At 57.5% G+C, this 26,924-nt stretch overlaps 1 protein-coding gene across 1 annotated transcript in view; it reads left to right on the top strand.

Annotated features, from left to right (window-relative positions):
• Positions 1-26,924, top strand: part of Jph3 (junctophilin 3) — a 74,682-nt gene that overhangs the window by 45,587 nt on the left and 2,171 nt on the right. The window contains exons 3-4 of the mRNA XM_020183161.2: positions 17,434-17,558; positions 21,782-22,665. Coding sequence (XP_020038750.1) covers positions 17,434-17,558; positions 21,782-22,665 — 1,009 coding nt within the window. The remainder of the gene's footprint in view (positions 1-17,433; positions 17,559-21,781; positions 22,666-26,924) is intronic.

Raw genomic sequence — 26,924 nt, 5'->3', positions numbered from 1 at the left:
CTTTGAACAGATGGGAAGAGGGGCTGCATCCCCCGCCCCGGTCACTCTTCACGAACCTGGTAGGGCTGGGGGGTGAGGCCCAGCAGGCCACTGTGGGCCCTTGTGCCTCCTCAGTAGCTGTAACTGTTTCCTGGGGGTGCTTGGCAAAGGGCCACAAATTGAAGGCATTGAAGCACAGACACAGGTTGCTCCCTTGAGGTCTGGGACCACACATTGGAAACTCAGGTCTGTATAGGGCCGGCTCCCTCCGAGGGCTCCAGGGAGGCCCCTTCGCCTCTCCCAGCACCTGGGGCCCCGGCATCTGTTGTTTGTGACCAAATAAGCTGCAGTCTCTGCCTCTGCCTTCGCGTGGCTTCTCTGTCTCAAATCCACCCTTTACAGGGCACAGGTAGTGACAGTGGGACTCACCTGAATAATCCAGACTGTCTTAAGATCCTTAACCTTACTCACATCCACAAAAATGTGTCCCATCACGGGTCCCAGGGATGAAGGCAGGCATATCTTTGCAGGGAGCCACCCCTGTCCAGTGTCCGGTGGGAACTGAGTGAGGTGACTTTGGGCACACAGCGGCGCTCGGTGGGAGCTTCCATCGCCTTCTCCTGCTGCAGTAGAATCAGGACGCTGTTTAGTTTAATTGACATCAGGGTTTCCATGTGAACCTCTCATGCCTGGCTCTGTGCCCCACTGCTCAGAGCATTACCAAACACCTGGACCCAGGTGCCACCTGCACACTGTGGAGATGAGAAAGGACGGCCTCGTAAAGTCCATTGAGACCCAGGCTGCCTGGCCTCACTGCCATGTGCCCTGTTCCTCTCCGCAGCCTCAGGCACCAAGCTGGGCTCAGGTCCTGGCTGGCTCCTGCGGGCACTGAGATCTGGTCTCTGGGGATCCACAGACACATTACAAACACCTCATTAAACCTCCCCGTGGCCCCGGGAGGCTGGGCCTGCCGCAGTGCTGCCTTCAGAGAACTGGAAATTAGTGAGGAAACTGCCTCTGGGTGCTCCAGATGGGCGAGGGAGCGCTGTGCTGCCGCCTGTCTCTGTCTGTCTCGTGCCAAATTGGACCCTGGACTCTGGCAGCAGGGCGTTCTCTGAGCAGGAGCATCAGGTAGTGTGTCTGCTTGGTCTCAAGCCCCTGGGGTCCCCTCCGCTCCTGCAGGAAGCTCTGTGTTGGCAGGGCGTGGAATTCAGGGTGCCTCTTGCTGGATGGGGTGGCAGGGAGAGCTGAAGGCCAGATCGGGATGGGGTTCTGGTCTCTTCCCGTCCTGGCTAGGGAGGGGCCAGGTAAGCAAGGGCCTTTCTCACTTTTAGTCTAGAATGTGTGCTAGGACCTGTGGTTTATCATAGTTAGAGAAGATCAGGGTTCTGGGAGTTACATCTGTGACCTGTCCCTTCCTGGCCATTTATCTGTCACCTCTGGCCAGTGCTGACCTACAGAGTACAGACAGATGCTGGGGGAGGTGGGGGTTTGGGAGTCAGAGGTCTGCAGTGAAAGCTCCATCCCTGCTGCCCCCACACAGGGGGAGTAGCCAGGCTGCAGGGTGGTCAGAACCCAGTGGCTGACAAGTGGGAGTTCAGGGTAGGAGACGAGATACAGGCAGAGGAGTACGGACAATGATAAGATCAGCCACCATGGATGTGTGTGGCATGGCTCCCGTGCCTAGCCCTGTGGCAGCCTGAGGTAGGCAGGTTGTCAGGATGCTGTGTTCTGTGTTGAGGGGAACCAGGTCATAGAGAAGTTGCCTATGGTAGGCCAGGCTGTTGGGAGCCATTGGGGGTAGCCACGAGTGTGTCTGCTGACCACCAGCCCCTGTGGCATGGGCCAGTCAAGCGCCTGTGTCCTGAGGCTGTTGCTTTGTCCCACCTTTGAGGGATGGAGCTGCAGAAGGGGAGGTTTCCATGGAGCCCTCAGCAGCTGTGTCCTAGACCCCAAGAGCAGAGAAGGTGAGGCAGGGTCTGCACTGGCAGGTGTGGAGGACTTTTGCATGCCTGAGAGCCCAGCAGCAGGGACAGTGGCCCATGGGGAATCCACCAGGGCCACCAGTATGGCTGGAATATGCCAGAACCATGATTCTTCCCACAAACAACCTCAAGTGACTAAGATCCTGGGAGAGGCAAACTGATGTGTGACACCCACAGGGGGTCAGTGGGTGGAGGTTTGTCCTCCAGGCTTGTGTAACAGAGTGCAGGCCCCAACTGGCATTGCTGCTGCTGTCCAAGGTCCAGCCTGGCCTTAGTTTCATCTGTTCTGTCAGCAGTATGGTGCCAGGTACCGAGGGGTGAACCCTGGGGGTGGGGCGGGGTGGACCAGCTATGCCTTCACCTACTGCCCTGTCCCTGCTCAGCCTCCTGTGCTCCTCTTCCTCCTCCCAAGCCTTTGCGTGGCTCCTTCTGTCATCTGTTCAATGCTCACCAGACCTAGGTCCCAGGAGTGCCCGCTGGGTGCAGGACACTGCTGTTGGGACACTGAATCCACCCCACCCCCAGTCCTTTCCTCATGGGGCCAGCTGGAAGGAGACCTGCATGTATTAATTCATGAATTCAGCAACCGCCTGTGTGAGGCCACTCTGGGCCAGGCCTGCTCTGGGTGTGTCGGGTGCATCCTGCTCTCACACACGATGTGCTTGCGGGAGCACAAATGCTCATAGATACAAAGGAGGGCCATCAGAAGGACTTTAAGAGGTGACAGTGGTCAGGGGTCCAGGAATGTTGGGAGACAGTGTAGCCCATCACCAGTGAGGCCCGGGGGGTGACTGCAAGGGCTTGTGTCCTGGGCCTGCAGGTAGTATGATCACCTGGGACCCATGTCCAGTGCAAACCCTGACCCAGGGTCAAAGCTTGGGGTGGCCACCTTGAAGTTCCCAACTGTTTCCTTGTGTAAGGAAACCCAGAAGGAAGCATGTTTGAGATCCTGGAGCTGGGTTCACACAAGGCCTCTCACACAAGCCCAGACAGGCTCTCAGCCACCCAGCCACCCGCTTCCTACACCCTGGAGCCCCAGGCCCCAGCTGGCCTCCCTTTCCATCCTCCCTGATAGGTGCCTGGATCATGCTGGTGAAAGAAGCCCATATTCCAGGTGGCTTTCTGACCCCACCTGGCACTGGCAGTGCCGTAACAGGTGAGTAGGGGACTCACAGGGCCTCTCACCAGCCCCTTGCAAGCCCGTGCTAGTGTGGAGATGCTGGCCTATTGCCCAGACATTGTGGACTGGGGCATAGGCCCAGGGGACAGCGATCATCATACACGATCCCCTTCTCCCACCCTTTGGTGTCACCACGTCATCTGAAGCCAGAAGTTCCCAGCTGTAAACACATCCTGGGTGGTCCTGTGTTTGCTCCAGACACCATGAGTGACTTGTTTCCTTTTTAAACTAAATATAATGGAGTTACTTCAAAGATCAGATTTTAGGCAGGACATTAAAGGGCAAACCAAGAGGTTGTTCATACAAGAGCTTCTTTTTTTCTTCTTCTTTTTTTGGTACTGGGATTTGAACTCAGAGCCCACACCTTGAGCCACTCCACCAGCCCTTTTCAAAATAGGGTCTCACAAACTGTTTTCCTAGGCTGGCTTTGAATCTCAATCCTCCTGACTGCTGCCTCCTGAGTAGCTAGGATTACAGGTGTGAGCCACTGGTGCCCAGCCACACGAGAGTTTCTAACACGGGTTTAAGATTCGTGACTATTTCACCTAGGATGGGAGGCTTTGGCCTTCGTGCCTGAGATCACACTGACCCGCTCATCCTGTGTCCGGGACCAGCCCTGCCCATCTGGCCGGACCGACCCCACTAGGCGCAGACACAGGCAGAGGTAAGCCTGGCACAGCCTGGAGGGTGGAGACGTAGCGCCTGTTCAGTGGGCCTCTAGGCTGCTCACCACTGCTATTTCTGGGCTGTGGGGTGAGGGAGAAGAGGAGGCGCGCGGCTAAACATAGACACATGGCCTGAAGGGGAGGGGAGGCGCGGGGAGAAGGGTAAAAGGATGTTTGAGCGTCAACCTGCGTTTGCGTGGCTCATGTGCCAGGAGCCCCGCGGGCTCACCCCCAGAGATGGGCTGGCTCCAGGGCTGGCTGGACTCTATGACCCTGTTACAAGGGCTCGCTCTCTACTGGAGGTGGTCAGTCCTCGGGCCAGGGCTTCCTCTCCCGAGGCCTCCGTTTTCCCACCTGTGACACGGGGGTGACGGTGCAGGATGACATTCTGAGCAGAGCCTGTCAGACTGCGGGAATTGGATAGACCACAGCTCCTGTTCCTATTATAATTTCTTATCCCCTCTTGTGGCACCGTGTGGCCACCTCCTCCCTGAAGTCTGCCCTGGTTATTCTTTATTTTGTAGTGATGGCACCGGCGAGGGCTGGGTCAGCGTGGGTGGTGAGAGGCAACACAGGAGGAAGCTGAGTGTAGGGCAGGAGAGGCCCTTGAGGACGTGACCTTTACCTGAAGAGGGTGGCACTACAGATTGGGGGTGTTGTTCACTGACTATATCAGGCCAGCTGGGGACTCCATCTGGAGAAAAGGAAATAAACTCCAGGTGGATCAAATGTTCAGTCTGGTTTCATTCCATGTACAACACTGTTGCAAATCATCCAGGAGGCCAGCCTTCCAGGAGGCCAGCCTCATTCCTGATAAGACTGCAGTGATCCTACTCCACTGTCAGCCTGGGGGAGAGGAAAAAGAAAACGGCACGACCAGGGAACTGGAGAAGGTGTTTCACCGTCTCCCGGAGAGGCCATCGTCACCTCCACAAAGTGTGCCTTGTGGACCTCTCAGTTGCGCCTTGTGCTCAGTGATCAGGCTTCTGGAAGGAAGTTTATCCTGAAGTAGATTTTTGTGGGAAAAGTCAAACCTACAGGTGATGCCATGGCTTCACCGCAGAAAATGGCAGATGGGCTGCGCTCCGTCAGCTTGAGCAAGACTTTGAACATTGGCACAGTCATAAAAAGGAACAAGAAAGTTCCGCGTTCGCTGCTGTCTGTAGAACAATCTCCCAGGTGCAATGTTAGGTTTAGGGGAAAACCAAAAAAAGCCAGGGGTGGAGCAGTGTGTGGAGCGTTAGCACCTGTGTCCCGAGCTCTCTGCACGACGGTCAGCCCGAGCGTCCCTTGTCCAGATGTTGGCACCAGAAGTGTCTCGGATTTTGAATTTTATTGGATTTTGGACATTTTTGTATCCATAATGAGATTTCTGTGGGATGGAACCCAGGCCTAAGCGGGAAATTCACTTACGTGTCACGAATGCCTTCCACACATGGCCTGATGGTAACTTGGTATCTTTCGTGTGTCTGCATCCTGACCGGGACACATGTGAGATCCCGTGCTGCGGAATTTTCCATTTGTGGGTGCACGGGCTTCGAACCATGATCCTCCTGATCTCTGCCTCCTGAGTAGCTCGGATTACAGGCGTGAGCCTCTGGTGCCCGGCTGTGAATTCAGATTTCTTGGGATTAGGGATACTCAGCCTGTGCCACACAGACATTGGAGGCAGTAGAGGCTCCTGGAGAAGGCTGGGATGGGGCAAAGCAAAAACAAGCCGTAGAAAAACGTGAGCGTACTCTGACCGGCGTGAAAATAGGTGTGCGTCTGAAAGTCAACAGAGGGAGTTGAAAGAGAAAGGCCGGAAGCACTGAGTCGTTAACCTGTGGCAAGATGAGTAGATGGGGGGAGGAGTGAAGAGGGAATTTGCTCAATTTTTTAAACAAAGAGTTATTATTTTTGTGGGGTCGTCTGTGTGTGTGTGTGTGTGTATGTGTGTATATGTGCGTGTGTATATGTGTGTGTACATGTGTGTGTATGTGCATGTTTGTGTATATGCATGTGTGCATGTGTGTATATGCATGTGCACGTGTGTATGTGTGTATGTGCGTGTGCACGTGTGTACATACGTGTGTGTGCATGTTGGGTTGACCCCGGCGCCTCCTCAAGCTCAACAACGCTTTAACCACCTGAGTCACTCCCTCCTCCTTGCGTTTTTACTTTGTTTTTGAGGTGGGGTCCCACTATCTTTGCCCAGACTGGCCTTGGATTTTCAGTCCTCCTGTCTCTGCCTCCTGAGTAGCTGGAATTATAGGTGTACACCACCACACCTGGCCATTTTTGTGTAAATATCCATTCGCAGTCCCTGAAGATAGCCAGACAGTGGGAGATGTTAGGCCCATGTCCTGTGATCCCCCTCACCACACACAGATGCTCTGTCCTTCCCCAGGTCCCTGACACAGTGTCCCCACCCTGGGTCTTTTGCATTGCTGCCCTCTTGTCCTGGACTCCTCCTGGCCACCTCCTCCCTCTCAGGCCTCCCCACACTGCATCCTTGCATCCTCAGGGATCCCCCGCCCCATGGCCTGCACAGCACTTTGTTCTAGATCACCCCTCCCTTGTCAGACCTTCTCCTCAGGCTCGGTGGGACCTGCCCTGGGCTCCCAGGCCCCGCAGGTGTCCAACACTTGTCTGTGCCCGATGAGTAGACAGACAAGCCCAGTGGACACTGCTCCCCGGGGATGGGGAATGATGGAGCCTGTACCTGCTCCCCTACCCTACCCCGGCTGTGTTCCATTCCAGGGTTGTGGTTTTTCTAGCATTTTATTGCTTTTTCACTCCAAAAGGAGCTCCATGATGAAAGGTTGAAGGTGGCCCCCGGTGCTGTGGGAGAGCGGGTGGGGTGCAGCTGCTGGAATGGGCTCCAGTTTCACCACTGGAGGCCACCACGCCGTTCCTGACTCTGCTCACCCTTTCCTATCCTGTCCTGCCTCACTCGCCAGCCCCATCCCATTCAGTCACGGCCACTTGTGCCTCTCCCCTGTGCACTGGCTCCTTAATTTCTTCAGAAAGAAATCCCTAAATCAGATGAAACAGTCACAATGAAAGGAAGCAGGGTGGGTTGCCAAGAGCTGGGCCAGGCGTGGTGACTGCTCAAGGTAGGAGGTTTCTCTTCCCACGAAGAGGCGGGTTGCACAGCTCCGTAAACGCGCCAAACACCTTTGGACTGGGGTGGTTCATTGGGAGAATGCATGGGATGTAAGCTGACTCTCAATGAAGCAGCCCAAACCTAAACCCACAGAGCACCCAGCAACAGCAGGGACATCTGGGCTGTGATCCTGTCCTGCGTCTGGACTCTTTTGGGGGTTCTACAAAGACCCCATCCCTGTCCCGATCACCACGGAGGGCACCTGGCCTTAGAGATCACACCCCTGCCCAGGAGAGCAGCAGGTGCTCGGGGAGGCTGAACGCTGGCAGTCAGTCCCCATCATGGCTGTGCCACAGGGTAGCACCGTCCAAGGACGTCCAGGCAGCAGCCGTGATGCGGAGTAAGTGGGCAGAGCTGGAGGGCTTGTGCAAAGGTGCCCACTCACTCGCTTGCTCATTTGAGGGGCCGAACGCTGACCTCCAATGTGTGCTGGCCCTTGCTGGACGTGTGGGAGCACAGGGAGGGACCAGACCCGGCGCCTGCCTCCAGAACCTCGGGTCTGGCCGAGGGACTGTCAGTCAAAGAATCCTGCAAAACGGGAGGCCCGAGCTCATGGGGGCCGGGGTCAGGACTGTGTCCAGTGACTGACGTTTGACCTGACGTTGAAGGTCAAGGAGGACTTGAGCTTTCAAACCCTCTGATGGGTTGAACTTTGTACCCAAAAGATCTGTCCACGTGGACACTCAGAACGTGGGATTCCTGCAGTAGGGTCTGGGCAGAGGTCATGAGCTCAGGACCCTACAATAGAGTCCTAAATCCAAGGACCAGTGTCCTCAGAAGAAACAGGAGGAGAGAGCGAGTGTGCGCACACTGTGTGGAGACCAAGACTGAGATAGGAGTGACGACAGCGGAAGCCCAGCATCGCAGTGACCACCAGCAGCCATGCAGGACGGATCAGGGGGTCCTGAGACCCTTGGGGGCATGTGGCACCTTGATTTTGGGCTTGGGACCGTGAGAGAAGAAATTTCTGTTGTTTGGGGCACTCAGTTTATGGTCCTTTGCTACGGCAGCCCCGGATTCTCGTGTGGCCGCTGGGCCTCCGCGTGGGGCCTTGGCACTGGCAGACGCGTCTCCCGGAGGTGGTTGTGGCTCTCATGTCTGGTGCGTGTGCGGAGCAGCACTGGAGCGCCCCTGGGTCTCAGGATGTCCCCAGATGCCCTGAGCTAGCACACCTGGACCTGCCCCTAGGCTCACACCATTTCATTCATTGCTTTGGACTTTTCTTTTTCTTTCTTTGAGGATTTTTTAATGAAAAAAAAAAAGAAGAAGAAGAAAACCCCAGGGGAAGAGTGGTGGCTGGGGTCAGGACTGAGCTAGAATGTTCCCCAGCTTTCCAAGGTTCTCTGATATCATCCTACTTCCTTGTCTGACGTTCAAAACCACATCGGAGCCAGGTGACTCATGCCTGTAATCCTAGCTACTCAAGGAGGCAGAGATCAGGATGACTGTGGTTCAAAGCCAGCCTGGCAAATAGTTCGTGAGACCCTGTCTCAAAAAAACCCAACACAGAGTGGTAGACCACCTTTTTTTAGCATGCCTAGAAAGTATGAGGCTCTGTGTTCAAACCCTAGTGCTGCCAGAAAACCCCCAAACAAAACCCACATCTGAGGCTGGGCGTGGTGGTGCATGCATGCAATCCCAGCATTCGGGAGGCTGAGGCAGGAGAATTCTAAGTTAAGGGGCCAGCCTGGGCTGCATAGTGAGACCCAATCTCAAAAACAAAATTATCCGATGAAAGCCATGTCTGAGCAGATGAGATGTGCTTTGCAGGGAATCAGGCAGGTTGAGGACCCTCAGAAACCTCCTTCCTTGTTTCCCGGCTCCTGGAGAAAATCGCGTTCAAATAACAGCAGAAAGGGATTTTGCTTTGCTGTACACGTTGGGTCTGACGGGTGGGCTGAGCAGTGGGCGTGGAGAGGTTACAGATGCTGTAGAGGCTGTGAACCTGCTGCTCCCTGTGTGACCCGTACACTGAAAGGGCCAAGGTCATGCAGGTCGTCTGCGTGAGGTGGGCACCCTGTAGATGGCTGGGGTCCTGCCAGCTTGCTGCTAAGGGCTCAGTCCCCACGTGTGTGGGTCTGTCCTAGGATTCTGCTGTTTCTGTGTCCAAGAGAGTGCTCCAGCCATGGTGGTGGCCCTCCCTCCCTCAGCACTCTTTGCCCTGCCCACCCCGCTGGCCAGGCTGAAGGCTCCTCCCAGCATGCACCTTGCCCTGGAGCTGGTCTGACCCTGTCCACTACCCTCTAGGGCTCTGCTGGTCCTTGGAGATGGAGGAGAAATAGGTCTGAGTGGGTTCTGCCCCCATCCTCAGGCACATGCCATCCACCTCCACCTTCTACTGCTGCTCTCCCCTTCCAGCCTTCAATGCCGCCTCCTCCCAGATGCCCTCCCTGAGAGGTGCGAGCCCCTGCCCCCCGCCACTTTCTTAGGATCAGTGTCTGAACCCCTCAGCGCTCCCAGGGCTAGGTTGGGTCCATCTTTCTCTTGGGCTCCAGACTAAGGCCTTTTCTGTCTGATTCAGAGTCCTGCTGTAAACATGGAGCCAGAACAGAGCTCTGAACACAGTGTGGAAAACTGGCACCTTGGTGACTGCGCTGTGGGCAGGGAGCACAGTGCACAGGGGTCATTGTGTGCTCCTGTGTGTAAAACCTGGGATGACCCGTGTCTGAGAGAAGTCGGGGCCAGGGCCCAGTGTATTGAGGATGGCTGAGGACCTCGGGGCATCTACCTGGTGTGGTGGGTTCACAGGCGCCAGCCTCCCATGGAGGCCAATGGTGGGAGCCATCCATTATTAGTCCCCCCGTGGAATGGGGCGAGCACTCTGTGCCTGAGGAAGAATGTCGCCCTGAGAGCTGCATGACCTAGGCCATGTACCTGGCTCTGGGGGCCCAGGACATCTTGCAGCATCCCGTGGGCAGAGTGGCTGGCCCGGGCCTCCCTGCGGTGACACAGGAACACCATTCAGTTCCTTTATCTCCCCTCAGCGTTGAGCACCGCACAGTGCATGGTGCAGAGTCTCATAGGGTCCCCTTAGCCGGGAGGCAGGCGGCCAGCCCCTGCTCACTGACACCGACCAGCAGGGCCTGGGAATCCAGGTGGCCTTGGACTCCAGGGTTGGGCTTCTGCTGGGCAGCTGCGGGGAGATGGGGCTGAAGCTCACCCCACCTGGGCCGTGTCCCTCCCCAGCTGCCTCCCTGGAGGAAGTGGTTTTGCCTGGGAGTTAGCAGCGCAGGGAGAGGAGCTTGCTCTGGGGCTGGGCTGTTTCCCAGCTCCAGTAACGGGGTTGGGAGGCCTGGCTTCGAGGACCTGCATGGGGGAGGGTCTCCTCTCGGTCTTGGACTTGGGTTTAGTCTGAGCATCCCTGAGCCACCAGGTTAGTGGGGCTGGCTCAAGGCCAAGGCCCGAGTGTGACTTCAGACAAGCAGCGGCCTCAGGTGAAACGAGTGTTTGTGGAAGCGTCACTGGCTGTTGTGACCAAGTGCCACAGCCGGGGCTGCTGTGGAAACCAGAAGCCAAGGTCAAGGTGTCGGCAGGGCTGGATCTTTGAGAGGCCGAGGGAGCTGCTGAGCCCAGCCTCTGTCCTCAGAGAGATGTCCCAGTGTTTTCCCTCTGTCTCTGTGTCCAAGTTTCCACTCTGATGACCTCATCACCAAACACGGTCATGGCCACCAGTACCTGAGGTGAGGGTTCCCACATGTCTATTTTGGGAAGACAGTTCAACCTGGGGATCTTCCAAGGAGTGCAAAAGAAAACCACGGTTTTTTTTTTGCTGGGCACCACTGGCTCATGCCTGTAATCCTAGCTACTCAGGAGGCAGAGATCAGGAGGATCGCTGTTCAAAGCCAGCCTGGGCAAATAGTTCACAAGACCCCATCTCAAAAAAATACTTCACAAAAAAGGGCTGGTGAACTGAGTTCAAACCCCAGTACCCGAAAAAAGAAAGAAAGAAAACCACATTCTTTGTTTTATTTTTTGAGACAGAGTTTTCCTATGTAGCCCAGGCTGGCCTGAAACTCATGATCTCTCTGCCTCAGTCTCTCAAGTGCTGGGATTACAGGTGTGCATCACCACGCCCAGCTAAAACCACATTTAAAAAGAATCCATCCTGCCTCTTGGTGGTAGCTGCTAAGCCTGCTTTGTCACAGGGCCTTATTTTCTTGTCTGTGTGACATAACCCCTGGCTCCTGGGTGATGTCACTACTACTGCCATCACCCCTTTTAGCTGAGTTGTCCATCAGTCTGTAAAGTGGACTGGCCCCGTTTCTTGTTCTCATGGTGCATGTCCACTGTGACAGATGTGGACGAGGAGGGATAGAGGAGGGGGTGGCATGAAGACCTTGGATCCGGGTATCTCCTGGCACCATCTGAGGAGCCACGGCTCCCAGCCAGGCCTGCAGATGGGCTTATGGCTGCCCAGGTATGGCCCCTCCCCCATGGGAAGGGACTCACAGCGACTTCCGGGGTCCCCGAGCAAGTGACTCGAGTTCTCTGGCCTGAAGTTATCTCCTCTGCAAAGTGGGGGTGTTCCTGACCCCACAGGGATGTGGGATGCAGAGAGAGTGGAATTCTAGGAAGCAGGGATAGCCGGGGGCCCGCATGCAGCAAACATGAGGTGAGGACGTGAATCCTCGTGAGAGGTCAGTGACTCACAGAGAACCGAAGCCAGGTCTGCGGGGAGCTGGGCATCTCTCGCAGTGTTGGGGTCACACTTACACATGATTACCAAGGCCTGCCATGGGCAGAGGAGGGACAGGAAGTGAAAGCACATGCCGGGCCACGTTAGGTCATTGCTGTAAGATCCCAGAGGGACAAAGCCAGGAACCGAGCTGTCGTGATGGTCCAGGCATGGAGCAGAGCAACTGGGCTCCTGGGTCCCTAACCCATAGGTCACCCTGCCATCGCAGGCTGCACCAGTAAGCGCAAAGGGAGACACACAGAGCTGGCCACTCTGATACCAGGTTCATTTCCCACCAGGGGAAGCCATTTTTCCATGGCTCAGAAACACAGAAGGCCCAGGCAGGAGGGGTAACTGGGAAGGCTGCTGGACCTTGTTCCTCCCACCCCCCAGGCACTCCCCATGGCTGGAACCCGTGTCAGCCAGGAAACCCCTGTGGCCAGACCGTGAATTAGCCTTGGCCCTGAGTGGCTCCCCCCACCAGGCTTCTCTGACATTGACCAGGTCCCCAGTGTTGGGCCTGAGCCTCCTTGGAGAGTCCAGCCCCAGGATGGGCAGAGGCTGCGGGTGTGTAGACAGGGAGTGCATGAGAAGGCCATGGCATGTGCAGGGAGGAGCCCGGTGCCATCTGGGCCCAGACAGTGACCACAGAGGAGGGCGAGAGGCTGCACCTGTCAGCCAAGGACCCAGCTCTGCCCACGACTCATGCGGCAGAGGACCCGGGCTTGGAGAGGGGAGCTAGGGAGAGTCAGGGCACAGGGCATGTGGTTCCCCGATGTCTGCCGAGCAAATACCACGTTCAAAGGCTTAGACGACACATTTGTTCTGTCACAGTTCTACAGATCAGAAGTCAGAACAGGTCTCCTGGGGCTAACATCAACTGTGGGTAGCCACCCCACCTAGATTCTGGGGGCAGGGGATTGGGGGTTTGTTCCTTTGTCCTTCCAGGCTGTAGACACAGTGTCCCGGGAAGAAACGCAGATGGCAAGTGGTCCCCAGACCCCAAGTCAGGCCCCCGGGGAATGGCACCAGCAGCCTGGGGTTTAGCGAGCCTCTGGGGATTACTGACCCCACTCATGCTTGCTGGACAGCACTTTCACCACTGTGCAATGTCCCTTACCTCTGGTGGTGCTGTGGATCTGAGTCTGTTTTGTCCAGTGTTGATGGAGCCCAGCTCCCTTTGGTGACAGCAGGCACAAATCTTCGAATGGCTTTCTTTGCGGTTGCTGTAACTGGAGGAAGGACCAGAGGACTCACCGATGACCCGTGCTGTGGCTTGTAGGGCTTCCTGTCAGGAACTGAAGTTCCCCAAACATGAAAGTGTCTTGGGGTCTCCAGCCATTCCACCCTGATCACACCTGATCTCGTAAGCTAAGCAGGGTCGGGCCTGGTTAGTACTTGGATGGGAGGTAGGCTCAGGTTTAAACTAATACCACCCTCGGTATTTATGTATTTATTTATTTATGAAGTACTAACATGGGCAGACTGGAACTTGCGATCCTCCTACCTCAACCTCCTGAGTGCTGGGATTACAGGTGTGGCCACCATGCCCAGCCTCTCACTATGCAGTACCACCGGCTGGCTGCCTGTCAGTCTCTGGGAGTTTCCTGCCCCAGCACCCACCTTCCAGACTCCTTGCAGGTGGCCCCTGCTGCCTCTAGCTCTCCCCCCATGGGACAACTTCCCCTCCTGTCCCCCAGATTCTGGCAGTTAAGCAGATGCTATTTTGGTTCCCACAGTCCTCACCGCTGTCACAGAGATGAGTCCCTGGACACCGTCTCCTCCAGCAGCCATGGCTATGGCAGTCAGCCACCACTCAGCTGCCCAGAGGCATTTTTGTGACCACCTGTTCTCTGGGTGGAAGTCATGGTGGGAGTCACGTGTGTTGGCCTGTGTAGGGCACCCATAGCAGGAAGAGCAACCACACAGGGTGACCAGTGAGTGACGCTGGTCACAGGAGGGCCACTGTAGTCAGACCCCCCCATGCCCCATCGGCGTGAGCTTGAGGTGGTCAGGACCCCCGTCCTGGTGCAGGAGTTACTAGTCTTCAGAGAACTGGGCTCTGGGCTGAGACCTGAAACTCTCACTCACGATGAACCTTTGCAGCGCGATGGGAAGTTTGTTCTATATTAAATGTTCTTGTCTTGATTTGTTTTATTTTAAGGTTGGCGCAGAATATTCTTTTTATGTATGTGTGAACACATGTACGTAAATACATACGTGATGGTGAATTAATGGTAGTTTTTACTAAGCAAAGATGTGGAACCAATCGTGGCCCCCCCAGGGGTGTTTCCCATCTGCCCCCCACGCCATGCTTTGGGGGCCCTCAGCTCTGAGCAGGTCCGGCAGGTGTCAGGCCCCATCCTCTCTATAAGGGCAGGAGAAATTGCCCATCATGGGAGGGTCAGTCTGTGTTGCAGTAGTGGTTCTGGAAGGTGTGGCCAGGATAGGGTCACATGAGATTTGGGGGTCCATCCATGGGGTCTTGAGGACCATACAGCCTAGCTGTGTCCCGCCCTTGGGCTCTGGCTCTGTGGACGACACAGGATTCCCAGCTTGACATCAGGTGGCCCTTAGGTGGAGTGGCACCTGAAGGTGTGACATCCTGTGCTTCTCATGGGGACCATGGGATCTGGGGCAGGTGTGGCCAGCAGAGGGCACAGTTGGCCTGTCACAGACCATCCACGATTCACGTGAGCCAAGGTGGGCCCTCGATTTCACCTCACGTTGCCTGGCCACAGCAGGACCTTCATTCAAGGTCTTTACAGCAGGATTTCTTTACAGAATCCCCAGCCAGGAGATAAGGCCACAGGAGGAACCATGTTCAGGTTCAGGGTTGGGTGCCCGTCCCTCTCCTGAGCCCCAGGTTTCATTTTTCAAAAGCACACTGTGACCCAGGTGCTGGTGGCTCACGCCTGTGATCCTAGCTACTCAGGAGCCAGAGATCAGGAGGATCATGGTTCAAAGCCAGCCCGGACAAATAGTTCACGAGACCCTATCTCGAAAAACCTTTCACAAAAATAGGGCTGGTGGAGTGGCTCAAGGTGAAGGCCCTGAGTTCAAGCCCCAGTACTGCAGAAGATAAAAAAAAAAGCAGACTATGGTCCATCAGTGATGTTTCTGTGATCACCTTGGCATCTCGGAGCTGAGAGCCCAAGCAGCTTTGCATCCCAGGCCATCTGCCATGTGTTCCAGGCCTCACGCCCTCCTTTTTCCTTGTGACCTTGGGTTTCTCCCTTATTGGTTCATTTGTCAACCTCTGCTTCTTTGTAGGTGATAGATAGGATGCAGAGTAGTCGCCTGATGGTAAGTGGGAGGGTGACCCTGCTCTGCCAGCAGGAGCCTGCTCAGCCCTCCGGGTCTGCTCTGAGAATCCCCTCCGGCCTGACTGTCCCGGGCTCAGCCTCCATCCACTGCTTTTGCAGCACTTGGCAGGTCCGTCCCAGGCCCGAGGGAGGAAGGGCGCCTGGGAGCTTCACGGGTACCCACTGACATCCTCTGGTCCTCCGCGGAGGGTTTGGGGATGGTCCACCTGGGCCGCTTCGAGGCTCAGTTACCCCAGTGTGGCATGGGGGTTGCGGGTCAGGGCCCGGAGCTGGAGGAGATGGGAGTGGGGTGACAGCTGAAGGACACAGGGGCCCCTTGGGGACAATACAGATGTTCCTGAACCCGATGGAAGAGGTGGCCGCACGACACTGAAGCCAATAAACGCCACCGAGTTGCCTGCTTTAAAATGGTTCATTTCGCGTGATGTGAATTTCATCTGGGTGAAAAATGGAAAAAGAAAACCTGAAAAGAATCAGCTGGACGTGAAGTGTCGAGAGCAGCAGATTTGTGGGGTCACGGTGGACTGAGGCTGAGGGGGGCGCTGATGGAGGCTTCAGGGCCCCTTCGGGGTGGGAGCTGTTCTGAAGCTGACCGTGGCGGGTGACACGGCCCCGCATACCGCAGCCCGCGCGCTGTGCTCCGTGTCAGTCAAGTGCTGATGAAAGCATGGCGTGGGCCCGGCGCTGGGCAGAGGCGAGTCACTGGCCACCGGCCGGCCGTGGCTGTGCTCGATCTCTGCTCCTCAGGAGGCTCGGCCTGGCTCCAGCTCTGCACTGGGGCGGCTTATGTTCAGGCCAGCACGGCCGCAGCTTTGGGACGTGGCCGGCCCACGCGGGACACTGCTTGGGCTGGGGGGTCACGGGGGTCAGGGGTGGGGGGAGGGCTCACTGCAGTTTTGAGCGGCTTCCTGGCCACACTGACCCCCTAAATGCTGGTGCTCAGAGCTCCCACGAGCTGCACCAGGGCGTTCTCCTGCCTTCACGCTGTCTGGGCCGCTCCCCCGGGGCAGGAAGCCCTCCTGGGCCTTCCGAATTCGAATTCGGGGGAGTGGAGACCTTCCTCCAAAGTCCCAGTCGGTTTCTGCAGCGGAGGGAACCTGAGGCCAGGAGCAGTGACCTATCAGTTGATTTGTTGTTGATAATAAATCAGGTATTAATGAGTGCTTTATTAATGGGCCCCTGTTTCACTGTAAGCACAGCCATCAGGTTCCCAGGGAATCTCTTCGAAGGTTCCATGGGCCGTGAGGTCACAGCTACGTTGAGAGATGACTGTCTTTTTGTGAAAGCTGTTTTAGCACTTGGGTTTTTTCTTTGGGGCGTGGAAGGCAAGAAGGCCTGGAGCAAGTGTTAGAGGAAGACAGGACCACAGTCCAGGCATCCTCAGCTTTCTTCACGTCCTGGATACCTGCGTGTGTCCAAGGCCGTGCCTTGTACGTCTGTATCTGACTGGAGGTCATCGCTTTATTTTCTTCTAGAAATACCATGTCTCTTCACATGGCGGTGTTTGGAAAAGAGAAAACCAGGTTTTTCCAGCAGCGTGAGAGTTTTAGGGTTGGCTGGGGGCCCCGGGAAGAAGGTACTGTGTGAGATCGGGTTGGCTGTGTAGCGGGGACTGATATATGGCTGAATGTGTATCCCCCCTATTAAAACCCAGGCCCACCTGGGTTGGAGAGAGAGCTGGGAGTGAGGCCTTTTGAGGGTGAGGAGGTCATGGGGGTGCAGCCTGCACCCTTATTCAAGCAGGGCCCCCAGAGCTTCCTGCCCTTCATCATGAACGGTCACAGGGAGAACGCCCCAGGAAGTGGGACTCGCCAGCACCTTGACCTTGGACTTCCTACCTTAGAACCGTGGGAGTGTGCCCACCTGGGGCATTTGTTACAGCCGCTCACAGGGACTGGGGACCGTGTGCAGGGCCTGCAGGGAGAGTGCTCTTTGTCTGTGGCACTGGTGGCTGTGCCCTTTACTCCATGTTGGGGACGTGGTATCCCAGTGCCTCGGGTGGGAAGAGACGAGGTTGGTAGGTACCCAGGGCCTTGCTGTACCCAGGCCCCACACAGCCTCGTGCTTTACAAAGAGAGGTGTGCAGACAGCCGCAGCTACATGGTCTGTCTGTCCACACACGGGCTGGGTGTCCTTCTGCCAGCCCTGACACCACCCACCACCTGCACCTGGGGTCCCAGGCAGGGCTGCTGGGTGGTTGATAGGGAGGGAGGCATCAGGACAGGTCACACAACATGGACTCACTGGTGGCCCCTGTCACTATCCAATGTGGAATGTGGCATTTTCCATCTTGGACTGTTTCTGCACGTGTGGGGCTGGTTGGTTGGTGCCAGAGACGTTTGTTGAATGAACAAACACGCAAACAAGATCCAGAGTTCTAAACGCAGCCTGGCCCACCATGGAGGGACCCACATGGAACCTCAACCCTACCCATTTGCTTCCTGTCACCCTTCACTGCTCCTCCGTTTCCCCTAGGACCTCCCACTCACGGGCCAAGGCCGAGGCAGCCCTCACGGCCGCCCAGAAAGCCCAGGAGGAAGCTCGGATCGCCAGGATCACTGCCAGAGAGTTCTCGCCTTCCTTCCAGCACAGGGAAAACGGTGAGTCCTGCTGGGCGCTGAGGGGCTCCGAGCGCGGCCGTGGGCGGCTGGGCGGGCTGGGCACCCCACGAGGCTGCCTGGGGCTCGGGTGGGTTCGCCCCGCAGCTGTCACCGTACCAGTGTCCTCTTCCCTTCCTGAAGCTGGGGTTTCTACCTGTTCCGCGCGTGCTGCCCCCCCCATCCAGGGTTATTCTGGAGCTTTCTGTAGTTAAGGAAATACCATTTGCTCTGTCCAGTGTGGGAGCCTAGGGCAAGAGTGACCGTGGAGCTGAATTAGTTTTGTTTTATCTTAACCCACTGATTAAAGACCAGCAACCACCTGTGGCCAGTGGCTGCAGGACAGGAGAATCTGGAATAGTGGGTCACGGCCCCTGCTGTGTGGCCACTGCCAGTCTCAGGGAGATGGCCGGTCCTTCCAGGGGAGCATCTGAGCCTCCAGGGTCCCACTGTCCGACTGGTGGGTGGCAGAGAGTATGTGGTGGCAGGAGGCCACCAGTGCCACAAGCCTGGCCATCTCACAGGGTTACCAGCTCCATCCCAAGCCCCTCCGGCCTCCCTGGGAAGGCACCTCAGCCCCACAAAACCTGGAGAACAGGGTCAGGGTCACCTTCACACCACTCCCAGCCAGCCACAGGTGTGAGGGGTGCCGGCAGACAGGTGTGAGAGCTTTGGAACCGGACTGTGTTTTGATATGGCCACCCTGAACGGGCTCTGGCCTCTGGAGCAGTGACTGGCAGAACTGGGTCAGCAGATCAAATCCGAGGCCATTGATCTGGGGGCTCGGCCCAAAGCCAGCTCTGGCGTCTTACCTGTGTGGTGGCCCCTGGCACCTCTCCCCAGGGGGTTTCTGGCATAGATGGGGAAGATGGCCATTGTCCCTTCTCTGCACCTTTCCTTTCCTTGCCGAGTCTGATGCTCCAGACTTGAGGGAAGGTCACAGGGGCAAAGCACCCCTTGGTCTCTGCTGGAAGGGCCTTGGTGGCCTGTCAGACTCAGAGATGGCTCCAAACAGGTCTCTGTTGTCCCTGCCCCTTCTGTCTGGACATACTGGGCCTGGAAGTATCCACATTGGGAGGACACAGGCCACCTGCCCTGTGCTCAGACCACTGGGCACTGCCTGCCACCCTGCCACCAGGCAGGTGAGCCACAAGCAGAATGTGTGGGGACAGAGCAGTGCTTAGCACCATGGTCCCCAACCCTGGGTCACTGGGGACAGAGCAGTGCTTAGCACCATGGTCCCCAACCATGAGTCACTGGGCTCCAGCCCTCTGCGTCAGTAGCCAGTTCTACTGCTGGGGGCCACTTCATCGCTGCCGGAGCCTCAGTTTCCCCATCTGTGAAGCGGGGCGAGATGCTGTCTGGGGCTTCGCAAGCTGAGTGTGATTTGGCAGAAGGCCTGGGTGGGCGGAAGGAGGATCTGGGGATGAGGTGGTCATGGAGCGGGCTGAGAACACAGGCAGGGACAGAGTCCCTGGCCACCAGAAGCTGCAGGGAGGGGAGCCTGTGGTAAATCCCTTCCCTGTCCTGCAGGAGCTGGCCCTGCCACAGCTGCCCTTTGGACCTCTGGCTGCCAGAAGCTGAGAGAAAACAGTTCTGTTGCTTTAAGCCCCTAATGAGTGTCCATGGGGTGGCCCCAGGAGATTGGCAGAGGATCCTGCAGCCCTGGAAAGCAGGGCTGCTCTGCCCACAGGCACGGCCCCTGCTGTGGAGGCCCCTGCTGTGGAGGCCCAGCTGAAGCCCCTTTTCCATTCAGAAGCTGCCTCCTTCAAAGGAGCTTCCTTAGGACAGATGAAGGAGGCCTGTGGGGCTGTGGGAGCCACTGCTGGCTCACTAGGATGGGGCCGATCACAGGGCCTCACCTCGCCTCCTGCTGCTGTTCACAAGTCCTGCCTGACCCTGTGTGCTGCCCCCTGGAGGCAGCCTCCCTGGCCTCTCCCCTGCAGCATCTCCCCCTGTGGGGAGTCTGAACCGTGTGTTTTTGTTGTTATCCATGCTGGCTGGTCTCAGATGCCTTCTGGGATTTGTCTTCCTGACATCCAGGCATTTCCTGTGTCCTCCTAGGATGTCTTAGCGATAAATGTTCCTGACAAGGGACAGTGGACAGAGCCTCTTCCCCTCACTTGGTCCTCTCAGTTTGCCCTTTTTTTTTTTGCAGCACTGGGGTTTGAACTCAGGGCCTCACACTTGCTGGGCAGGCGCTCTTACTGCTTGAGCCACTCCGCCAGCCCTTTTATGTGATGGGTTTTTTCAAGATGGGGTCTGGTGAACTATTCGCCGTGCAGCTTACTTGGAACTGAGATCCTTCTGATCCCTGTCTCCTGAATAGCTAGGATTACAGACGTGAGCCACAAGTGCTCAGCCCAGTCTTTTGAGATAGGGTCTTTCTATTTTTGCCTAGGCTGGCTTTGAACCACAATCTTCTTGTCTCTGCCTCCACTGTAGCTGGGATTATAGGCATGAGCCACCGCTCCTTTGTCAAGAGGAGTCTTGACAAAGCCTAAGCTGCCAGAGAATATTCCTGCCCAAGGGCTTGGGAAGAATGTGGCAGAACTGGGACTTAAAATGAAGCCTGGTTCAAGCCCAAGCTACACCCGCTTCTAAAGGAAATTGTCAGTGTTGCAGCTGGGGGCAGGAATGCCACCCTCAGCATGGGCTGTGTCGGGAGGACACTGACCACCAGTGCCTGAGAGACTGGGCCACTCAAGACTGTGTCAGGGAAGTCAGTGCCTAGGTCATCCTGCTGATTCTCCCACCCCAGGGTCAGGAGTGCCAAGTACCCAAGTCATGAAGGCACTGGGGCAGAGCTGCAAATGCCCAGCTCCATTTCCGTGGTCTGGAGCTCGATGGAGCTGAGAACGACCTCCTGGCATGGCAGTGCCAGCATAGGGGCACCAGGGCAGATGGCTTCACTGTCATGGGGAAGGCCTCCGAACCACCTGGTGTCTGAGCACAGGAACTGGGAGTCCCAGTCCTAACCAGGGGTGGGGTCAGCGAGCCTGGTCCTGGGCCCTGACCTTGGCCCTGGTGGAAGGCAGGTGTGGTGAGAGGCCCGGGCCTGGCACTTGTGAATGGACTGCCTGCCCCCGCCTCCCCGCCACACACACACACCTGGTCCCCGCCGTGTGGCAGAATCACACCAGCCTCAGCCCTGCATCTGGGCTCTGTGACCACAGAGGGCAGTCACTAAACAAGACCCCAAAGGTGCCTGGCCACACCCCCACGGCAGATGGGATGCAGGCTTAGGGAGTGATCGTCACAGCCGCACCCGCTGTGTCACTGCTGCCTCCCAGGCACCCGAGAGGGAACCAGGGGACAGTGGCCTCGGGCTGTCGGCCTCCTGTCTGCGAAGTGAACATCTATGGATGGAGGGGCCTGGCCCGTACTAGACCATGTCACCGTCCCCTCCTTCCTGGAGGCCAGGTGCAAACAGGGAGCACGGCCGGGCCTCAGGCTCCAAGGAAGCTGCTCCTGGTGGCCCCCCTGGACTTCCAGAGCCCTTCTGCTCAGGCTGGTGGGGTTTGAGAGCTGAGACTCGACTCTGCAATGAATGTGTAACTGCTTACCGTGAGGGACGGGAAATGCCACCTCTGCTCTTCCTACCTGAAGAAAACCTAGCCAGGCTCCCGTTTCCCTGTGCTGGAAGTACCATCTCGGTCATGTGGGGTCCTCCCGTGCGCGTCCCAGAAGCTCGTCCTTGTCTAGGCCTTGGGGCCGGGGATCACTGAGACAGAGCCATCTCCAGACGCGGATGTTACCTGCTGGTGCCCATCTGGCCCACAGCTGGCCCCTGGGTCCCAGATCTGCTCCCTTAAACCCAGAGCTTCCTGCCTGTGAGTCTTGGGAGCCCAGACCCAGACATCAGAAAGGGAAGGGAAGCCAAACTCTGGGCCTCACACTGGCCCCGGCCCCAGGGAGGAGGCACGGGCCCTCCGTTCCACAACCCTGAGGCACAGGGGTCCTGGGCAAAGAGAGGGGTTGGTGGCCTTGCCATACTGTCTCCCCGGGCTTTAGGACCTCACAGGTCAGCTAATGTAAGACCAAGGGACCAGGGCTGGGAGCCGTCCACCCCTCTGTTGTGGCCTGGGCCTACCCTGTCACCCTTACTGCCACAGGGTAGGGACTTTGGGGGCTGCAGTCACCAGCCTCCTCCTGCCCAGCCCCACCCGGTAAGCAGGGCACGCACTGCCCCGCGTGACCTCTGTGTGCCCTTGTCTCCCACCCAGGGCTAGAGTACCAGAGGCCGAAGCACCAGATCTCCTGCGATGACATCGAGGTGCTCTCCACGGGGACGCCCCTGCAGCAGGAGAGCCCCGAGCTGTACCGCAAAGGCACCACCCCTTCCGACCTCACCCCCGACGACAGCCCCCTGCACAGCTTCCCTGCCAGCCCCTCGGCCACCCCGCCACCGGCTCCGGCCTCCAGGAGCAAGGCGGCTCACTTCTCGCGGCAGGTGTCGCTGGACGAGGAGCGAGGTGGGGACATTCAGATGCTCCTGGAAGGCCGGGGAGGGGACTATGCCCGCAACAGCTGGGGCGAGGAGAAGGCCAGGGGCTCCAGGGGCGTCCGCAGCGGCCCACTGCGCAGTGGCCAGCCAGCCGAGGACTTCCGCACCCGGGGCTCGGGCCACAAACAGCCTGGGAACCCCAAGCCCCGGGAGCGGCGGACGGAGTCCCCCACCACGTTCTCGTGGACTTCCCACCACCGGGCGGGCAACCCCTGCCCCGGGGGCTCCAAGCTGCCGGAGCAGGACGAGGAGCAGCTGAGCAACTACAAGCTGGAGATGAAGCCCCTGCTGCGGATGGACGCCTGTCCCCAGGAGGCGCAGCCCCAGAGGCGGCGCCACAGTCGGGGCGTCGGGGGCGACCGGCGCACGGAAGACCGGGCTTTCGGGCTGCAGAGACTGAGGCCTAAGGCCCAGAACAAGGAGAACTTCAGGCCGGCCTCCTCCGTGGAGCCCACGGTGCAGAAGCTGGAGAGCCTGCGGCTGGGGGACCGGCCCGAGCCCAGGCTGCTGCGCTGGGACTTGACCTTCTCCCCACCCCAGAAATCCCTGCCTGTTGCACTTGAGTCTGACGAGGAGAACGGGGATGAGCTCAAGGCCAGCACGGTAGGTAGCACCTGCGCCGTCCTGGGGCGGCAGGAGCCCAGAGTTGTCTCCCAGGACCTCTGACCTGGGGTCTCCTGGAGGCTTCTTTGGAGTTTTTGCCAGGGGTGGAGACAGCCAGGAATGGTGCGTGTTTGGGCCGAAGGCTGGGACCCTCCCCATGTCGGGCGGCGGGTCGGGGGACATGCTTTCGTCAGAAGGTCCCTGCAAGGGTGCCGCACGGGTTCATCTCTTTAGCAAGCACCACGGTGGCTTTGGAAGCTGCCAGAGGGAAACCAGGCGGCACTGGACCCTACCTGGCCCACTCCAGCTGCCCCAGGGCTCACCGCTCCTGGTCAAGGGCCCCGCCGTGGCATTCGTGTCCCTGCCCAAGAGGGCAGGCAGAGGACCCGGATCAGAGGAGCCCCTCTGTGCAGCAATCCTTCGTCTTCCAAGCACCTTTTATTTGTGTTAGCCTCTGAGCCAGGTGCAGGGTCCAACTGTGGAGTGAAGGTGACCTGCTCCCGAGGAGCTGATGCCGTAGAGACTGAGAAATCCCGGCTGTTCCTAACTGGGCAGCTGTGCACTTGTGGCTCCCGTCCTGGGGAGGCTGTGGTCCTGGAACAAACGCAGCCTAGGATTTCGTGGGAGGCTGCTAGGGATGCAGGTTCTCGGGCTCTGCCCTGACCTTTGGGACACTCCCACGAAGTCCCCCTTGCCAAACAGGCCACCCCCCCATGTTTCCTCCTCCCCCGGGGTGGGCAACAGAAACCTGTCCCGGAACCAGGCTGGGGTGAGGGCACCAGAGGGTCCCCAGCCTCCTCCCTTGAGTGAGGCAGAGGAAGGGAGGGCCAGCAGAGTGGAGGCCGGCGGTGTCGCTGTGGATACAGGAAACACCCTACGTGTTGGTGCCTTGACTTCACTTGTCAAACAAATCCCAGTAGCTGCCTCGGGGGTTGTGGGGGACGTGACAAGCTTGCTACTTGGGGTGCTTGGTGCACTGTGCAGCCAGGCGGCCAGGAACTGGTCTAGGCAGGTGGGTAGGCCCCTGTGTAGAGTTATCATGGTTGCTGTGGAAAGGGTCAGTGTCCACCCCAAGGTGGCCTAGGGAGCTGTGGGTTTCTGTCTGCCCCACCCTCGGGAGGGTGAGATGTATGCAGGAAGGAGCCTGCTGGTCTGCTTAAAGCCATTGGGAACATCTGCTCTCCTCACTGCTGCCTGGATCCTAAAATGCCTCTGCTACCCCAAATACCTGCAGAGGGCAAACTGCATGGCTCCTGCTGGGGGTCACAAGTCCTGCTTGCACTCCCTGTCATTGTCCCTGTCGGAACCGCCAGGAGTGTCTGTGGCTATTTTAGGCACAGCAGAGTGACGGGCAGGGGTGGGAGATATGTATTCTGTATCCAGCCCACTTAACCGTGTTGGCTCTTGTGCGCGCTTTACGAGGCTCTTAGGGCTGATGCTGGAGTGTGGAGCCCAGCTTCAGGCTGGCCTTGAGTGTGCAGGCAGCCCTACCTGAGGCCTCCTCTGGGTGATGGTCTGGTACCCTCCCTCACCACCACAGCCCATTCCGGCCCCACGCAGGAGCCGAGGGAGACTCCCATGCTATCCTGGGTCTTAACTGCTTGCTAGAAGGCAAATTGCCTTCATTTGTTTCCTGGCCCCTCCTCACCCCTTCACCCACACCACGCTGCCTGCTGAGTGTGAGGGGAGATGGGGTAGGCAAGGCACAGGTGCTCCTCAAGCACTGTCTAGGAAGTCCAGTCTATTGGAGACGGGAAGGTGCCCTGCCTCCTGCCACCTGAGTGGGATAAGTGGCCTGCTGAGTCTCCTCCCCTCCCCCCAGGCTCTCCATGATTCAGTCCGTCCTGCACAGGCAGCAGAACACCCTCTGGCCAGTGACATTCCCACCTCACCCAGGGGTCTGGCAGCTGGTGAAGGGTAGGGGGCTCCCCAAGCTCATGCAGTCCTCTTATGGCTGTCCCCAGCCCGAACAGCAAGTCCCCACAGTGAGGACAGTAAGGATGTGTGTAGGAAGGACACTAGCCAGGATAGGGCCAAGGGTTCTGGCCCATACAGGTCCTGGCAATTCTGGGTGGTCACCATGGGTGGGGACATCTGGGTTCTCCCTCCAGTTCTGCCAGTCAATGAACAGCATGGCCCCCAGTAGATTCCTAGATACTGCAGGGCCTCAGTGTCGCTCTCTGAAATGACAGGTGTGGCAGGAGTTTCCTTTAGGGGCTGCAGGTGAAGCCTGACGGTGTTGTCACCAGGATGGGGTGTATGAAATGTGGAGAGCTGGGGAGATGATACACCCAGCAGGCCCATGTCCCAAGGCAGCCCCTGCCACAAGCCCTGAGCTCCTGCCTGTCTGTTGGTAAATTAACTGGGCTGGGGCTAGACAGTAAGCAGGTAGTGACTCGCACAGCCCTGCCCTGGCACAGGCAGGTGCCAAACCAGAGCCTTTCCTTCCGTGGGAGCGGTAAGAGTTACTTCACCTGGGTATCCTATCAGTAGGCAAGGATCAGCGGCCAGCTCTGCTGCTGAGGTCCTTGCCCTGCGCCCCTGCAGGGTTGGCTCAGTGCGAGTACCATAGTCACCCCAAGGCTGTCACCATCTGGCTCTGAGGCATCTCCTCACCCTGGGAAGGCACATCCTGGGATGTTTTAAAAGCCACGCCTGTAATCCCAGCACTTTAGGAGGCTGAGCTGGAAGATCTGAGTTCCAGACCAGCCTGGGCTACCAGAGACCATTAAAAAAAACGAAACAAAAAACTTCTGCTGAGCAAACATTATTCTCTTTAAAAAATTTTCAAGCCACTGTCTTTCAAGCAGACATGGAAGGAAGCCCTGGAGAGTGGAGTCCCTGAAGCCAGAAAAGTGACCATAGAGGGGTGCTAGCTGGAAGGGGAAGGTGCCTGGTGGGCAGATCAGGGTGCTCCCTACACTTGGTGCAGAGTGGAGAGCGGCAGGGCCTGTGGGTCTGGGAACCAGGCAGACCAGGCTGCAGATGTTGGTGATTTGGAGACCTGAGGCCTGAGTGTCTCTGCGATTCTGGATAATGAGATTTGCTCATTAGGCTGCTGTCAAGTTCAAATGTAAAACCACCACCAGGATGAGCGCTGCCAACTGTCTCGAGGAATGGTGCAGAGGGGAGAAGCATGTGCGCAGCCGGTTAGGCAGGTGTCCTGGAGGAGCAGTGGCCTTGAAGATCAGCAGCCCTGAGAAGACGGGGGCTGGGCAGCTTCACGACATGACAGAGGAGAGCTGGCTGAGAGGTGTGGGTGGCAGCTGGAGAATGTGTGAGCAGACCAGCCTTGCTGGGCAGCCATTGGGGGTCTGTAAACCGGGAAGGGAGAGGGGTTCCTAGCAGTATGGTGAAGGACTGTTGCAGGACACCTAGCTGCCCAGTTACACAGGATGAATGTGGGAGCGGCAGCCAGGGCCTTGAATAGGGCAGTGATGTCACCCAGCTGGGGGAAGGGCAGTTGGGAGAAGGATCCACTGGCTGGCTGGCAGCTTGGCAGGAGGAAAGTGAGGGTGAGTGCCTGTGTGGTACCTTGGCTGGGTGAGGGAGCAGCTGTGCACATCAAGACATCCCAGGCCTCTGGAAACATCTCTCCTCCTGGCAGCAGGCTTCTTTCAGCTGACAAGTTTTTGGGGAGAGAATTCACATACCATGAAGCACTCTTCAGAGCACAAACTCAGTGGTTCTAGTGCTCATGAGAGACCCCGGAACACTCCACTGCTGTGCACTTTATTCCCTCCCTCCCTCCCCATGCCCACCCCAGTACTGGCAGTCATGGACCTGTGTTCTGTGGATCTGCCCCTGCTGGACATTTCATATCCACGGCCTTCTGTCTGCCTTCCCTCACTCAGCACCATGCATCCCGGGCTCATCCATGCTACAGGATCAATCAGAACCTGGTATGCTTTATAGACACACGATTTGGACTTGGTGCGTTTCCACTTTGACTACTGTGTGTCCTGCTGCTGGGTGTCCGTGTGCAATCTTCTGAGTGTATGATCTCATTTACTTTAGGGGTGCAGTTGCTGGGTGGGTCATATGGAAATTTTGGTTAATCTTTTGGGGAACTGTCGGAGTGCTTTCCAGTCTCTCATTTGAGAGGGGAGCCGGTGTCTCCTTTGGGGAAAGGCATTTCCAGGCCCCTTTGATGTCTTCACCATAAGCCTGACACTGTAGGGACTGACCCAACCTAAAAAAGGCCAGCCCTGTCATGCATGTCTCCAGGTCTGGCCATGAGGACCTGGAGGAGGGGAGGG

Source organism: Castor canadensis, chromosome 15, assembly GCF_047511655.1.
Source record: "Castor canadensis chromosome 15, mCasCan1.hap1v2, whole genome shotgun sequence".
NCBI lineage: Eukaryota > Metazoa > Chordata > Mammalia > Rodentia > Castoridae > Castor > Castor canadensis.
This window is presented reverse-complemented; position numbering and strand designations above follow the sequence as displayed.